The following is a 16,081-nucleotide window of genomic DNA, read 5'->3' as shown; positions in this document are numbered from 1 at the left end:
TTACTGTTATTTAGCTTCAACATTACCTTACTGCCTTTGCTGCAATAATGTCATTACATTAATAGTTTAGCAAATACTTGTCCCTTGAAAGAAAATTACAGTGATTGTGAACTACTGTCTCTCTCACACACACAGACAAACGCACAAACACACACGTCCACACAGAAACTCCACACTGATCTGAAGAAAGCAGTTAGCCACAGCAGGGTCAAAGATCAAAACAGAGGATCCCTGACATGATTATAAATTGGTCTTTGCAGACTCCACATCCATTACTACAACACATGTGAGCACTACAACACCCATAATGCCATCATCATCTGCAGTTACCAGTAAGTTCCTCAGAAACAAGATATTGTTGTCAGTATGTTGCTCATTTATAGTCATATAGGATTTCAATTCCTGGATCTTGGTTTTTCTAGATTCCACACATATTACTCCAACAACGATGGAGACAACAACAGCTGGACCAACTGCAAATGTTCCAAGTAAGTGCTTTAAAATAGTTAGTATTTCAAATTAAGTGAGGTCAAGTTAAGTAATTCAAAAACAACAGTATCTCACCAGCAAATATTTAAGCAGATTAAAGTTTTGTTTCATTTTGGTATTGTTTTCTCTCCAGTAATGACAGAAATCTGATCCATTTGTGGTACTTTTCTATAGTGATAAAACAAAGATATAACATGTTTGATGATGTCAGAAATAATCCCCTGCCAGCTGAAACAGATTCTTCATCTTTGATATTACTGTTCTTCATGGAGGATGGAAGTGGGGGTGCTGGGGGGCTAATAACTAGATTTCTATCACCAGCAATGACATGTTTATAAACTGGTCTTTGCAGACTCCTCACCCAAAACTACAACACATGTGAGCACTACAACACCTGTAATGACATCATCATCTGCAGTTACCAGTAAGTTCCTTAAACAAAACAAGATATTGTTGTCAGTATGTTGCTCATTTATTTTCATGAAGGATTTCAATTCCTGGATCTTGTTTTTTCTAGGTTCCACACATATTACTCCAACAACGATGGAGACAACAAGACCTGGACCAACTACTGGTGTTACAAGTAAGTGCTTTAAAATAGTTCGTGTTTCAAATTAAGTGAGGTCAACTCAAGGGTCTTTCGTGCGTGTTTCACGGTTTGTGTGTGTGTGCACGTGTGTGAGCAGTACAGTTTGAGCCCATTTATGAGTAATACTGCATGACTGTTGACATGAAGACAATAGCAATGTGAATAAATGCAAATTTCAGCCTTGTGCCTTTTTCTGCTACTCTCTTGACTCTAGACCAAAATATCCAAAAAGGCCTCCATAAAAAGGCCCATTTATTCTCTTTCACTCATCACTGTCCAGTCTCTATCCGGTCTACAGCACCTTGTCCTTTTCTTGTTTATCATAATTTTATTTGTGTCTGTTATTCAGGCTTTGCTGTGGAAATGTCCTTAAGATTAGACCTGAACTTCACTGCAGAATTAAATAATAAAGAAAGTCCAGTTTACAAGCATCTGGAGGACAGCCTTGTCAAAGTGGTAGGTCTGATGTCATGATGGCTGGCACTTTAAAATATAAACTCCTGTTGCTGATTTCATTAACTGTCTTTCTACAGTTCCAGCAGCAGTATAAAATAATCACGGGGTATGTTGGCGTTTCCTTGACAAGATTCAGGTATTTATTGAATTAATGAAATTGAGATTTGGAGTCGGGAATCGCTTCACTTGATAACTCTTTACTGCATATGTTTGTCATCACAGGAATGGAAGCGTTATTGCAGACTACGTTGTTAGAGCAACACAACTTGATGCTCAAGAAATCGCGGAAGTCAATAAAAAACTCCCTGATGAAATGAAGTCTATTGCAGATGTCATTGGCTCTGTTAGTGCGCTTTACAACAGTAAGTTTACAAGAAATTTCCATTTCCTAAAACTATCTTGCTACATTTTTAACTTCATTACCTGATTTTTTTTTTTCTCCCGAGGTCCAAATCCAATTGACGTTAGACCCACATATACTGGCAGGACCATGACAATGGCATGTCCCCCTGGTGGCATTGACGTGGGTAACATTTCCAAGTCTATATGGACGCATGATGAATGGGAAGTAAAAGACAGTAGAAGAACTGTAATCACTACTAGTGCCAGACAGTCTGTGCTCGTGGTGAACAACGTCATATCTGCTGATGTTGGTACGTCAAAACCTGCTGAATTTATGATGTCATAAGCAACGAATCACCAAGAAATCATGATACCGTTTGAGTAACTGTTAGCTTAGTATATACCCTCTAAAGTTGTTTTCTATATTTCATGACTCTTGTGTACTGAGATATACAGTTCTGGATTTTTCATAATATGTGTGATACATACAGTGAATGTGATGTATAAGCCATGAGGTTTTAATACATCCATTAATGCAGGATATAATGATTAAATAACACCTCATCAATCACTGAATAATACGAACTCAGTTCCTTTCCTGTCCACCAAAGTAAATTGATTTATAGTTACACAGAAATATGAAACTCTAATTGTCAGATGTGTTTGTTTCTTTCAATAATAGGACATTATAAATGCACTCTGGACAGTGAAGTAATGAACTTCATTCAGAGAGGATATGTAACAAGAGAAGACATCTTAACAGCTCCGATTGTTCGACTCCAGAGTGAAATTAATGTTGAGTGTGAAGATGGAAAAATTCAACCACTTCAATGTTGCGTGCAGTCATTTTATGAAGTCATTTGGACTCAAGGCAACAGTGTTTTAATATCAGGTAACAATGAAGCAACATTGAGTTTTGTCCAACTTTTCACTGCTGAGAAGCTGGAAGCTCGCATTCATCTGATGTTTTAAGTATCAATTTTCTCTGTTCATAGAGAGTGTGGTAAGTGATGGAAGGTACTGCGTCATCTACAATTACAAGCTTGAAAGCTGCAGTGGATCAACAAAGGAACAAGTATTTTCATGTGAAGTAGAGAAAGATGGAGAGAAAATAGAGGGGTTTCAAAAGACTACAAAGATGACAATATTCAATGTTGGTAAGAGCAAAATTTTTAATGTGATTTTGATGTTTCTCTGCAGTTTCGCTTTTTTTGTTTGACAGTTGTTTTTTGTTTTATTCTTGAAGCTGCTACATGTGATGATGCTCCGTATGGGACAGGACAAGTAGGTGACATAGCAATAATAGCATGTGATCAAGGTCAAGAGGGGAACAAGTCTGCAATCTGTGAGGAAACAGGAGAGTGGAAACTTACAGAGGACAGCTGCATCATAACAAAAATCAAGGAATTACTGATTGAGTCAGAGGTAGGTGATGAAAAGACACATCCTATTTTCCTGTTTGAAATCAGCAAAATACAGTACATCCCACAGGGAAATATTAAAAAGTATATATTTCTCCCGGAGGTCGGGACTGCTTATGGAAAGTATAGCCCATAAGGTGCGCCCAGAAAGAAATATCTACTATTTATGTGTTTTTTATGTTTCATTTTTAGGATTTGGTTTTGGAGCAGGTGCCAGAATTTGTGGCAAATCTAAGCAAGGCTGTCAAGAGGGAAGAAGATGCCATTGCAGACTCATCTGCAACTATATCTGCTATTGTTGACATAATAAGCACAATTGCAAATATTTCCAAGAATGAAACTGTAGATAAAGATGTCATGATGGTAAGATGAAGCTCAGTGAGTATCTAAGGTCATGCAACAGCATCACTGCAAAAGTCACAGTCTTACCAAGTGCATTTATATACTGCCTTGTCAAAAAGTCAAAAAATATAATAATACTTATCTTACTCTCAGATGCAAAAATGCCATTGTGTGTCCATCAAAGTTTTCATCATTCCCTGTGGTCATCAGGACATTTTCAATTATTTTAACGGGAGTGCCGCATTTTAGCTTCACGTTGCAACAACAGCAAAAATGTTTAAAAAAAATACACAAATGTTTAACCGTGGATAAAATGCTATACTCATCCCACCACATTTGAGAAGCTGGGGGACAAATACTGTCAGAACCAATCATCACAACCTACACGTACTTTAATCAGACAACTTTTTTAACATTGAAGTAGAGTATTGTACTTGATTGTTACAAGCCTACAAAATCTCATCACCCACACAAGCCTGGGGGATTGTCCTCTCTTCCTCTTCATTTGACTGACATTTTTACTCATGAAATCCTAGCATCTATTCTGCATCATAGCAACCAAAGCAATCTTAGCTACTACAGAAACTTTGGTCAACACAGGCCCTCGATGTCATATTGTACAAATATTAAAAATTGCAGTAAAAATTGCAGAGTTCTTATAGGCTTCTTCTTGAAGTTATACTGTCAAAAAATCCCTTTAACTACTTACTTTTTCATATTTGTACACAAATATACATGACTTTAGCTTTTGCAGTGATGAAATGTGCTTTATGGGCATGAGTGCAGTGATGGGACATGAATATAAACACTCAGTGTGACATTTGTCTTCATCTGCAGGAAGTGCTGCAAACAGTTGATGTCATAATTGCTGATGAGGCAAAAGAGTCCTGGGAAATTTTGAATGCAGATAAAACCAGCAATGTCAGCTCAGCATTGCTGGGTTCAATGGAGACTCTCTCCAGTGAGTTGACTGGGGAGTTTAATATCACAACACAAAACAACCGGATCATGCTCAACAGAACCCAGTTTAACAACAGCTTTAATGCAGACTTGAACTTCAGCCTCATCATTGACATTCCAGACACCAACTTGAGGAATGTTCACATCACTACCATCCTCTTTCCCACGCTTAACAATGTAATGCCAGCACGGACCGCCAATGACACCAATTTTTTTAACGCCACCAGTAATCAAACTGAGAGTGAAAATGCCATTAATGCTGCTGTATTGCTCGTCAAAGTCGACAGAACAATTCAGAATGTCACTTTGAGCTATGACAAGCTGAACAACTCTCTGACACTTGACCCACAGTGCGTCTTCTGGAACTTCACACTCTTCCAAAACTTTGGTGCTTGGGATGAGGAAGGTTGTATGTTTATTTCTGATATAAACAATACGGTGACCTGCAGCTGCAACCACCTCACCTCATTCTCCATTCTGATGGCAACTAACGTCCCTCAATCAATTAGAGAAGTTTTGGACGTAATCACTTATGTTGGAGTTGGCATATCCATGGCAAGCCTTGTTATATGTCTCATCATCGAAGGATATGTTTGGAAAGCCATTACCAAAAACAGCACTGCCTTCATGCGCCATGTTGCCATAGTGAACACTGCACTATCTTTGCTGATTGCAAACATTTGTTTCATCATTGGTGCTGCCATCGCAAAGAATCCTCTTGAAAACCCAGGGGAGAACTATGAAGTTCCAGTCGGACCGTGCAGCACAGCAACATTTTTTATGCACTTTTTCTACCTCGCTCTCTTCTTCTGGATGCTTGTTTCAGGACTACTCCTCTTTTACCGGACAGTCATGGTCTTCTCCCACATGTCCAAGTCAACCATGTTGGGCATTGGCTTCACTTTAGGTTATGTTTGCCCTCTTATCATAGCTGTTATCACTGTTGCTGTTACAGCACCAGGAAATGGATACATCAGGAAATACAACGCTTGTTGGCTGAACTGGACCAAGACAAAGGCTCTTCTGGCATTAGTGATTCCTGCCTTGACCATAGTTTTCATTAACATTTTGATTGTTATTGTGGTCTTGTTCAAAATGCTACGAAGAGGTGTGGGAGATGCGGCCCAAAGAGAAGAAAAGCATACGTTGGTTGTCCTTGCAAGATGTGTGATCATCCTGACTCCTTTATTTGGACTCACATGGTCGTTGGGGGTTGGAACCATGATATCTTCAACAAATAAAGGGATCCATATTGCCTTTGCATTCTTCAATTCACTTCAGGTATTTGCATCCCCTGAAATACCAAATTCTGCTACTGACAAAGATTTTGTGCAATGAGAAATGGTCTTCTTGTGCTTAAGAAATTTTTTTGCATGTCTAATTTCCCTCAGGGTTTCTTCATCTTGGTGTTTGGGACACTTTATGATTCAAAAGTAAGTTGACTTTACATTTTGTATAACACTTTTTGTTTACCCAGTGTGGTGTTTTGTTGTTAGATGAAAATATGGACCCAGACATACAAGCAACATTACCAGAGGAGTTGTTCTCAGCAAAATGTAAAATGAAAACATAAAGCTAAGGAAGGGCACCTAAAAAAACATAGCAGGGACTAAAGATAGAGCCCTGGTTTGATGGCATATGACATTTTGTAAACACAAGTTAGTTCGCTGATCCAGGTTGTCTTCTTCCAGGAGCAGGTAGAACCATGGCTAAGTCCAGAGAACATTGGTTAATAGCTGAGGGTATTAAGGGTTGAGACTAGGTTAATTGGATTCTCTAAATTGACCGTAGGTATGAATGTGAGTGTGAATGTTTGTTTGTCTCTGTATGTTGGCCCTGCGATGGACTGGCGACCTGTCCAGGGTGTACCCCGCCTCTCGCCCGTTGACGCTGGGATAGGCTCCAGCCCCCGTGCGACCCTTAATGTGTAGGAATAAGCGGAAGACAATGGATGGATTAAGGGTTGAGGAATTCAATTCTGGTATGTCCTGAGGTGGATGTATGTGTACTCCACCCTCTGATGCACACTCAACTCTTAACTCCCTCGCATCTGTTCTGCACTCGCTCATTGTCAAGTTGAGTCTTGAGACTTGGAAGGCAGGGACAAGAGATTCCTCTTTCTTCTCATTGGTCATTTTCAACACCCACAGCAACCTACTTGTGGGTATGAGCCAAGCACACATTCAGAGTAATCGAGTGCTCACTCATAAGAAGCATTTGTGTGTTCGGATCAGAAATGCAGCAGTTGGGATTTGGTTTCCCTCTCAGGGGTACTGATCTGTGCTCTGGTCGATCAGCATGAGACGAAATATGGTTTACATTAAATGGATGCCGATCTTCGAATTTGTATACGTGCACGTGCCCAGTTTTAATGCAATCCCTGGTCACATTGTCATAAAAACATACAGTGCATGGTAAGAAATACAGCATGTGAATATGAGTCGTCTCGTCTCATCGTCCTTCTATTATCTGGGTACGGGTCACGGGGGCAGCAGCCTCAGCAAGGAACCACACTCTTCCCAGCCCATTCCACTAGCTCCTCCATGGGAATCCTGAGGCGTTCCAAGCTGTCGTTGTTGTCGTCCTCTGCTTATCGGGTTGGTCCAGGTTGCGTTTCAAGCCAGCTGACAGATATAGTACCTCTAGCGTGTCCTGGGTCTTCCCCAAGGCCTCCTCCCGGTTGGAAATGCCCGGAAAACCTCCCAAGGGAGGCGTCCACCTCAACTGACTCCTCTTAACATGGAGGAGAAGCGGCTCTACTCTGAATCCCTCCCAAATGACTGAGCTTCTCACCCTATCTGTAAAGAAGAGCCCAGCCACCCTGCAAACTTGACCCCCTCCATCACCAGGCTGTGCCTGGAACTTCTTTCCAAAAAAGTTATGAAAAGAACTAGTAATAAAGGACAGGCTTGGTGGAGTTCAACCCTCACTGAGAACAGATCTGACACTGCCGGCAACGTAAACCAGACTCACTCCTCCAGTAGAAAGACTGAATGGCCCTTTGTAAGGAGCCATCCACCCCATACTCCTTGAGTAATCCCTACAGGGTGCTCCAGGGAACATGGTCATAAACCTCCTCCAACTCCACAAAATACATGTGGATTGGTTGGTCAAACTCCCTTGCCCCTCCAGCACCCTTGCGAGGATAAAGAGCTGATCCACTGTTCCATGGCCCGGACGAAAACCACATTGCTCCTCCTTGATCTGAGGATTTGCTATCGCCTGACCCTCCTCTCCAGTACTCTGGCGTAGACCTTAATGGGGATGACCTTTTCCGTGATCCTACCAAATAGTTGGAACACACCCTCAGATCCCCTTCCTTAAAGATGCAGACCACCACCCCAGTCTGTCTCTCCGAAGGCACCGCCCTCGATGTTCATGCAATGTTGCAGAGATGTGTCAACCAAGACAGCCCTACAATATCCAGAGCCTTGAGATACCCAGAGTGGATCCCATCCACCCCCGGAGCTCTGCCACCGCAGAGTTGTTTCACTGCCTTGGAGACTTCTGCCCCGGAGATTGGATGAGTCTTCCTTGCCCAGCCCTTTTTCCATGATGGAATATGTGTTGTTGGGATTGAAGAGTTCCTCAAAGTGTTCCTTCCACTGCCCAATTATCTCCCTAGTTGATGTCAGCAGCCTCCGCTCCCCACTGTAAACAGAGTGGGCAAGTTGCCGTCTTCCTCGCCTGAGGAGACAGACGGTTTGCCAGAAACTTTTCAGAGCCAACCAATAGTCATTCTCCATGGCCTCACCAAACTCCTCCCATGCTCAAATTTTTTGCCTCGGTGACTATTATGGCTGCACGCTGCTGGGCCTGCCAGTAGCATTTGGCTGCCTCTGGAGACCCAGGGAGGGATTGCAATAAGAGTGGGTACTCTGAACTGCTGTTCGGTGCATAAGCGCAGACAACAGTCAGGACCTGTTCCCCTACCTGAAGGCGAAGGGAAGAAACCCTTTCATCCACTGGGGTAAATCCCAACATTCAGGCAGATAGTCTTGGGGTGATCAAAACCACAGGATCAGACCGCAAATGCCCCTGCCTTGGTCTGCTGCCTTAACCACATTGCACTGGACCATTCCGGACGTGTCCATGTAATCTTTTTGGGCTGGACCCTGCCAGACCCCATGGGTGTATGCCCATGAATGTGAAACAAAAGCAGGGCAATTCCTGTGGAAAGCAGTCTCTAAAAGGATCTTTAACATCACCATAGAAATGAGCTGGTTCAACTAAAGAGTCCTTTAGTGTGTTCTTCTCATCAGGAGCGTTAAAAACTGAAGGCTCTTTGTCTAGCCTATGTGTTCAAATCAAGTGTGTCTAGTCTGATGTGCAATTGTGAGCGAGTATGAAACCTCAAACTACTGATTTGTAACAGCAATGAAAGGTAAGATGGAAACTTGCCAAGCAAAGCTCTGTAAATGAATGAAAGTCAGTGTTTTTCTCTAGCAAAGAAGGCCAATCCACTCTTTCATATAACACATTGATGGGTCAAAAACCAATCACTGGTCGTGCAAAGAAGGGCACTATAAAATACAGCAGCAACAGTCTTCAGAATATTAGTCAAGGCATGCATATACAAGGCATCTCCATGATCAAAAACAGTCTTATTCTTGGTTGCCCAGTGATCTTGCTACTTCTATGTGAAAAACATGACCTTCATAGATTCTGAACTGGAAGCCAATTTTCCCTTTCAGCTTTTTGGTTCCACAAGAGTATTTTTTTTGTTTTTTTTTGGGGGGGGGGGGGCGGTTTGTTCAGCCTTATGGCCAAATATTTATAAGAACAAACTATTTCAATGTGCATTGTTCTGTAGAGTACAGATCCTAATGCTTTCATCAGTCCCATGTGACCGTAAGAATAGTCTCATTTAGTCGTCTTATGGTTCAACACAAGCTTGGGCTCAATAAGCGACATCAAAAGCAGATTTAGATTTCTCATTTTTGTAAGGTTTGGACCAGTACTATCTAAGATTTTGCCATCTTCGTGATAATGGATGTCACAATGCAGGCCATTTTAAAGTTTTAACTTTTATTCTTTGCCATATTTGGCCATGAGAAGGGATCAGGAAAACAAAACTGTTATTACTCCTTCCCACATGGTTGGATCTTGTCAATCTTCCCCTTTTTATAAACATCCTGCCCTGAAGACGTCTATATGCCATTACTGCTTTGATTACAGCACCACCTACTGGTTACAGCATCAGAGAATCATTGCGTGTTCTCTGGTTCTGCCTGTTAGATGAAGGAAGTGAGAATCTTTCCACTGAATACATGCATTGCTTAGGTCAGCTCTGTATAATCCAAGCTGTTAGTTTATAAAACTTCCTCACTCTCCTGAACTTCTACACACCCCAAGGGATGCCTGGCCCATTTATAGCTGCTTGTGGGTTTTCTCGTTGGTTTTGGAACTTAAGAATCAGATGTTTGAAGTGATAGTCATGCGTCACATTTCCCAGCATGCACAGGACTTCAACACTAAACCTACATTTCATTCATTCTGCCTGTAGATCCGAGCTCTCCTTTCAAGACAACAACCTTCTTCAAGCACAGGCTCAAATCCAACAACAAGAGTGAGTGCTATTTAAAGCTGCATTCTCATTGAAGCTGATTTATTTGTATGATTATGCAAGTAATAGCTGCAGAAAAAGTTTTAAATCTCATTGTCATACTAAATGTCTTTTGTGTCTCTTACAGAGTACAAGTGGTGGAATTTCCAATCTGAGTGGACTGAACCTTGTAAATAGACTCCGCGGAAGGAGACGTAAGATATTGTTTTATTTACTGAGGATCACATGCTTATTTTGTATATGTTTCTGCACAAATAATTATTTTTGTCTTTCAGATATCTACCATGTCTCGGGGGCTGCAAACTCAAGCAGCACAGGTCCCTCAGAGTCATACGTCAATATCTAAATCAAAGCAACTATCCTAACCAAACGTCCCATCATAACTTGTTAAAGAGCTCTCTTATTTGATGGTTTAACAAACTCTCTAGTGTCTGACAGTGCTGACTCTTTTGTTTTTTATGACAGAAGGTAGAATGAGATGGTAAACATGAATGCAACATTTCAAGTTTGATATAGAAAGTGAATATTGTAGTTCCATTCAGCATTTGCTGGACTATGTTTAAATCAGGCAGCACGGAAAACTCATTGTTCATATTTCTCCAATAAGTGGTATTTCTTTAATCAAACCCATGTACATTTGTGCAGATTGTAATGCTGTAAAAAATTGAAGGTACACAAAACTGTAGTTTTTTTAGTAGGAACAAGTTAGACTTATACACCATAACTACATAACTTCATAACCGGTAATTCTTGAACAGTAATATGTACAAAGTGATGATAAGAGAGAAGCTTTATCATTGCCATTTCAATGTACCCACCAGTATGAGTAAGCATCCTATCTAAATGACAATAACCTATGTAGGTAGAAGGTAATTGCCATTTAGATTTAACAACAACAATACTATCGACTCAGAATTAAGGGAGTCATTGTGTGTGAATTAAGATGCTGTAATATGTCAATTTACTGAGTTTTATCTGTAAATTTACATTTTGAAATCTTTATTTTTTAATATATAAGGGCTGGTATGTATGTCATGCACTTTAAACTGTTAATCTCAGGTTGTTCCTGAAATGCCACATTTAAATTGTAATTTACACCTTAAGAAAGTGTATCTGAAAGAGAGAATGCAAATTCCTTTAGTACACTTGTCTAGATTTACCCTCACAACTAACTGTGTAGAAAATTATGGAGACTTTTACACCAATGTAATATTGGCACATTTGAGTCAACTTAATGTGAAGGTGTGAATCATAATGGAATAAAAACAAAGACATATTGTTTTTAGAATTCTTAACTGAATTAGGTTTACAGGATCAATTGATCTCTCTGTCTTGCTTTTTCTTTCACTAGTCTATGTATGGCTTGATCCAGTAACCCATTTCATCAAGGTTACCTGAGGCACCTGACCCGGGCTCAGTCCAAGCCAGTATGACTCAAGTTACTCATTACCAAAAGCACACTGCAAAAAAGGGTACAATAAAGATATAATCACTAAATTCAAGAGCAATCTACTTAATACTAGTGAAATGATCTGTCCATGCAGCAAGTTAATTTTACTTGATAAGATATCTTGAAATAAGATTTTTAAAACAAGAAATAGGTAGTGTCAGAAAAGTATCCAAAGTATTAAAACAAGATAATAATGCTTATTTGTAGATTAAATTACTTGAAATCAAACTATCTACAGCCCAGTAATAAGGGGAATATGCTCAATATAAGAGAAGTTATTTCAAATTACAGGTTAAAAATGTCAAATAAAAAATATTTTAAGTAAAATTTACTCAGTTTGAGTACAGCAGGATTAAGATGCATCTTGATACAAGTTGGCTCATCTTAAAATGAAACAAAATCCATACAAAAACTAGACACAAAACCTTAGAGCTAGTCCTTATTCCTAGACTATCTTGATTGACAAACTGAATCAAAAGCCAGAACTGCATAATAACAATCCATTTATTTATTTACAAAAATTTGGGCCTTTTAAAGACGGACGAAATAAAAAAAAAAAATCAGCATTGTAAATGGAAATCAGATGTAATACACGGTAAATGCAAAAATAATAACATCACAATGCAAGAAAAATAACTTATAAAATGCAATTACATGCCAGTTAAAGTGCCATATAAGCTCCTCCTAAAAATACAAAAAGACCTGTTTAAAAGAATGTAGGACCCCTGATACATGTATTTTTTTCTTTTAGCAAATAACCATAGGACTCTGAACTGTGATGTGCTAACCAGGTCATGATCAGCAAACAAAAAGCAAGCAACTAACCTGACAAAATGTTTCTTACTCTTGCCTAGGGCCCCACAGTGTCTAGAAACGTCTCTGTCTGTAGCTATGTTTGGCTAATCTTCAGCAGGAAAAAGACAAGTCGGCTCAGTGCAACATTTGCAGGCAGTTGACCAGACTAAAACCAAAACATGCATTTTTTTTGTGACCTTGCCTCTTAAAAGAATCGAAATTGAGAATCATTAGGAACCGGAATCGAAACAAGGAATTGGAATCGGAACTGGAATTCCAGTTCAAATGATTCAAACCCTACTCTTCACTTATTTTTCAATGAATGACTTCCATTCAGCTATTGCTTTTTTATATGCGCCACTGGCGTCTTGATCGTGGATGGCATCGCAAATTACCACGGTCTGAATGACAGAGAGAACCGCTGCAACACATTTTGGGTAAGTCAAGTGCAAAGTGTAGTAGTATGCCATTAACACCAGCATTCCTTCCCAAAAATCCTCTTGGGGGAGGTTGCATACAGGCCTGTTTCCCACAGCAACGATGCAGGTTGTTCCATCATAAAGCAGTACTGGGGAGGAGATTGGCCGCCTCTCCAGGTAGAGCCCAGGGTCTTCACCTGGCTGGAACAGAATGATAAAGACAATAGGGTGGAGTTATGTATCAAAACTGCTTAAGAGTATGTTAACTGAAGTCATTAATTAACTGACCAGGTTGACAAACAAATGTTCAAATGATGTATGTTAAGACATAGGAAATTAACATGACTGAGTTAGAGTTACTGAACTTCATTCAATTTTTAGATCTATGAACTACACTACTACTAAGTACACAGGACACTTACATTTCGGATATCTTGAAAGCATGGGTATGCCTCAAAGACTTTTGAGGGTCGGTCTTCTTCCCTTGTAACATCTGAATCAACGAAAGCCCGTCTGGCCTGGAACTCAAGGTCCAGAATTTGTGCAACATCACTTAAGTTGGGTCTTGCATTCGGCTTCTTGTACATGTTGCTCAAAGTCCGGTAGCGCCTTGCCTGCATCTTCAGACTGTCTTTGTGTGTTAAAATTGATAAAACAGAAAAAAGGGTGGAGTCAGACAAATATATTTTCATGTAAAATTTTTTACACTAACATCTGAAAATAGTAATCAAAGATGATTTCTAATTAAATTACAAGACAAACACATTAGAAAGTGATTGTAACAGTCAATATTAGGTGTAATATATAAACACTGTAGGACATCTGTACTCATTAACTTGACAGTCTTACACATCCTTTATCGCACTGCTTTATTTTGTCTGTGTATGGTCTAATTGTAATTGTGTAATATGTTGTATTGTTTTATACATTTTTAATAAAAAAAAAATAGCACTCATGTTATAATCCAGGATATTTACGAAGGCATCTTTTGATGCTAATGTCAATTAATGTGTCTTGTCACTTTTTCAAAAAATATTTTGCAACTATCCCCCCCCCCACACACACACACACACCAGACACAATATCCATACACGTTTCTACAAAAGTACAATTTCGAAAAAACGTCTACTAAAAATGTACCCAAGTTTTAAAAGTAATCTATTTAATTAGTTTTTTTAAAAATGCATCATTATACATGACTTAGGTTAAATGCATTGTTTGTGAGTCAAGTTAAGCTAAAATTATTTTAGTTTAAAATTGTTCACAGCAATGTTGGGAATGACTTTAAACCGACGGATATATTTTATGAGGTTATTTAAGATCATAGCAGGGTGAAAGGTGGCAAAGAGTGAGGGCAGACTTACCAACATCCTTTACAGATGTAGTTGGCGTGCTGGGTAAGGAGTCTGCACATGAGCTGGATGATTGCCGTGAAGCCAACTTGCTATTGTCAGGTTTCCAGGAGAGTGGCTGGAGTGGGGATGCTTTTTTGTGATGAACGTAAAGTAAAAATAATAGGAAAGTCTTATTACAGGTTTTAATTTTTTTTTTTTTTTTAGATGTACAGAAACCAGAAAGATCAACCAACATTAGGAACATACCTGCAATGGTGGTGTCCTCTAATTCATCGCTGCTCTTAAGTAGTAAGGTACTACCAGAACCACTTGTGTCACTACTCATCTCACTGCTTGTTTCACCACTCTGTTCAGGTCGACAGGGACAGATGGTGACATGAGTCTTCTTGGCCGAGCCTCGTTGCGGCATGGATCCCTGTCTCTTCATTGGGGACCTCATATTTTGGAGTCGCTTGTACATTTTGGCGTAGACGGTAACCTGTGGTGTAGGAAAAGAAATTTCATACGTTTTTGTCCTGGATCCCGTAGCTGATTATTTTTTTTTTTTTTTTAAGAGAAAGAGAAAACATTACTTACATATGGCATATTTGTGTTATCATCACGTAGCATGGGGTAATATTCAACAATCTTCTGTGCCATTGTTGTCATCTCAAGTTTGGAGGGGTATTTTACTTTATTTCCCATCGGACTAGCACGCAGAATAGCAACCATGCTTGTGACTGTGTTCCGGATGAGTCTGCAGCAAAGCTCCTTGGATAGCTTACAGTCCTTTTCCTTTCCAGTGCGTAGCAATGTAAAGTACTGACTACGCACCATGTCCAACTCTGAATCCGTATAGAGCACATACTCCGGTGGATCTGGCATCTTCACTGTTTTGTCAGCAGTTTCAGATATGGGAGTAGAGGCCTGAGGCTGGCATGGTGGGATGGCACTAGTTGAGGGTCCAAGACCATTTCCACTACAAGTGCTGGCATCTTGGTTAGAAGCTCTTTCACACTATTACAATTGTTGGGGATAAAGAAATCAAAAATACAATTACGAACATTGATCATGTGAGAAAATGTGTCCAATAAATCCCTGCCAGTGTGTATTTACCTTTTCACTGATAAAATCCCAAAGCAGCTTTCTTTTGAAAAAAGCTTCAGGGCCTGGAAAAAGATCCTTCAGGTCATCCCGGCTAAGGGTTCTCAAAGCCTCCTCATCAATGCTGGCGGCTGATTGATAACATTTTTTTAAAAATAAGCATTTTAGATATGACATATTTCAATCAGGAATTGATACCTGGTTATGGTTGCATGTCATTCGCAATTATCCATTAAATGAAGCACCTCCTTTTAACAAAAATTTTTAACATCAAATTTACGGCCTAAGGCAGTACTTTTTGCAAAAAAAATAAAAAACAAATAAATAACGCTGTCCTAATGTTACTTATAACATTATCACACCAACAACCTCCCTTTCAGAGATACAAATCCAGACATTAACTTAACTAGAACGAAAAACATGATTTAACTTAACATTACCTTCCAACACCGACAGTATGGTGTCGTCAAATTTGTCCATGTTGGGTTTTCAGAGAACTCCCGCTTGCTTTCAAATAAGTGGAACCGAATAAATATAAAATCACTTGCGACAAGACCATGAACTCCAATGTGGTTTCTTCTCTCTCCTATCTGCCCAGGCAAGTTGGTTTACGACTGACCTTAGCAGGCGGGAAACCGCTCCAACCACGCTTTGTCGCAAACTACTGACGTCATCATAGTGTGAATATTAAATATGGTTTAAAATACCAGATATTGGCCTTAAAATCTTTTTATTAAATGTATGGTACATGAAAGTTAGTTCATATAAAAATAAAAATTAGAAAAACAAATTACCTTCTCCTTCCCATCATGCA

The 16,081-nt window shown here is 39.6% G+C and overlaps 2 protein-coding genes across 2 annotated transcripts; one reads left to right on the top strand and one right to left on the bottom strand.

Annotated features, from left to right (window-relative positions):
- The first annotated feature begins 852 nt into the window (after positions 1–852).
- Positions 853–13,033, top strand: LOC147242286 (adhesion G protein-coupled receptor F4-like). The gene is made up of 15 exons (XM_086189778.1): positions 853–913; positions 1,007–1,072; positions 1,428–1,534; positions 1,612–1,670; positions 1,757–1,896; positions 1,981–2,187; positions 2,559–2,768; positions 2,872–3,033; positions 3,123–3,301; positions 3,490–3,660; positions 4,477–5,880; positions 5,991–6,032; positions 10,106–10,168; positions 10,293–10,359; positions 10,441–13,033. Exons 1-15 carry the CDS (start codon positions 889–891, stop codon positions 10,509–10,511), a joined length of 2,973 nt encoding a protein of 990 aa, XP_086045904.1. The 5' UTR covers positions 853–888; the 3' UTR covers positions 10,512–13,033.
- LOC147242285 (uncharacterized) lies at positions 11,978–15,911 on the bottom strand. The gene is made up of 7 exons (XM_086189779.1): positions 15,708–15,911; positions 15,280–15,398; positions 14,761–15,180; positions 14,431–14,662; positions 14,194–14,313; positions 13,252–13,460; positions 11,978–13,030 (listed from the first exon to the last, which is right to left on the bottom strand). The coding sequence occupies exons 1-7, from the start codon at positions 15,745–15,747 to the stop codon at positions 12,719–12,721; spliced, it is 1,452 nt and encodes a 483-aa protein (XP_086045905.1). The 5' UTR covers positions 15,748–15,911; the 3' UTR covers positions 11,978–12,718.
- Positions 15,912–16,081: the final 170 nt, after the last annotated feature.

Source organism: Aulostomus chinensis, chromosome 20, assembly GCF_037954235.1.
Source record: "Aulostomus chinensis isolate RoL2024-O1b breed Wild chromosome 20, RoL_Achi_v1.0, whole genome shotgun sequence".
NCBI lineage: Eukaryota > Metazoa > Chordata > Actinopteri > Syngnathiformes > Aulostomidae > Aulostomus > Aulostomus chinensis.
This window is presented reverse-complemented; position numbering and strand designations above follow the sequence as displayed.

What these genes read in the sequence shown, in the direction of transcription:
- LOC147242286 (XM_086189778.1), top strand. Translation starts at nt 889, where the DNA reads ATGACATCATCATCTGCAGTTACCA. An exon ending in ACCAACTACTGGTGTTACAA is followed by an intron (nt 1,073 to 1,427) that starts GTAAGTGCTTTA and finishes TCTGTTATTCAG; the next exon opens with GCTTTGCTGTGGAAATGTCC. An exon ending in TAGACTCCGCGGAAGGAGAC is followed by an intron (nt 10,360 to 10,440) that starts GTAAGATATTGT and finishes TTTGTCTTTCAG; the next exon opens with ATATCTACCATGTCTCGGGG.
- LOC147242285 (XM_086189779.1), bottom strand. Translation starts at nt 15,747, where the DNA reads ATGGACAAATTTGACGACACCATACTGTCGGTGTTGGAAG. An exon ending in GGGATTTTATCAGTGAAAAG is followed by an intron (nt 15,181 to 15,279) that starts GTAAATACACAC and finishes CAATTGTAATAG; the next exon opens with TGTGAAAGAGCTTCTAACCA. An exon ending in TACATCTGTAAAGGATGTTG is followed by an intron (nt 13,461 to 14,193) that starts GTAAGTCTGCCC and finishes TAACACACAAAG; the next exon opens with ACAGTCTGAAGATGCAGGCA.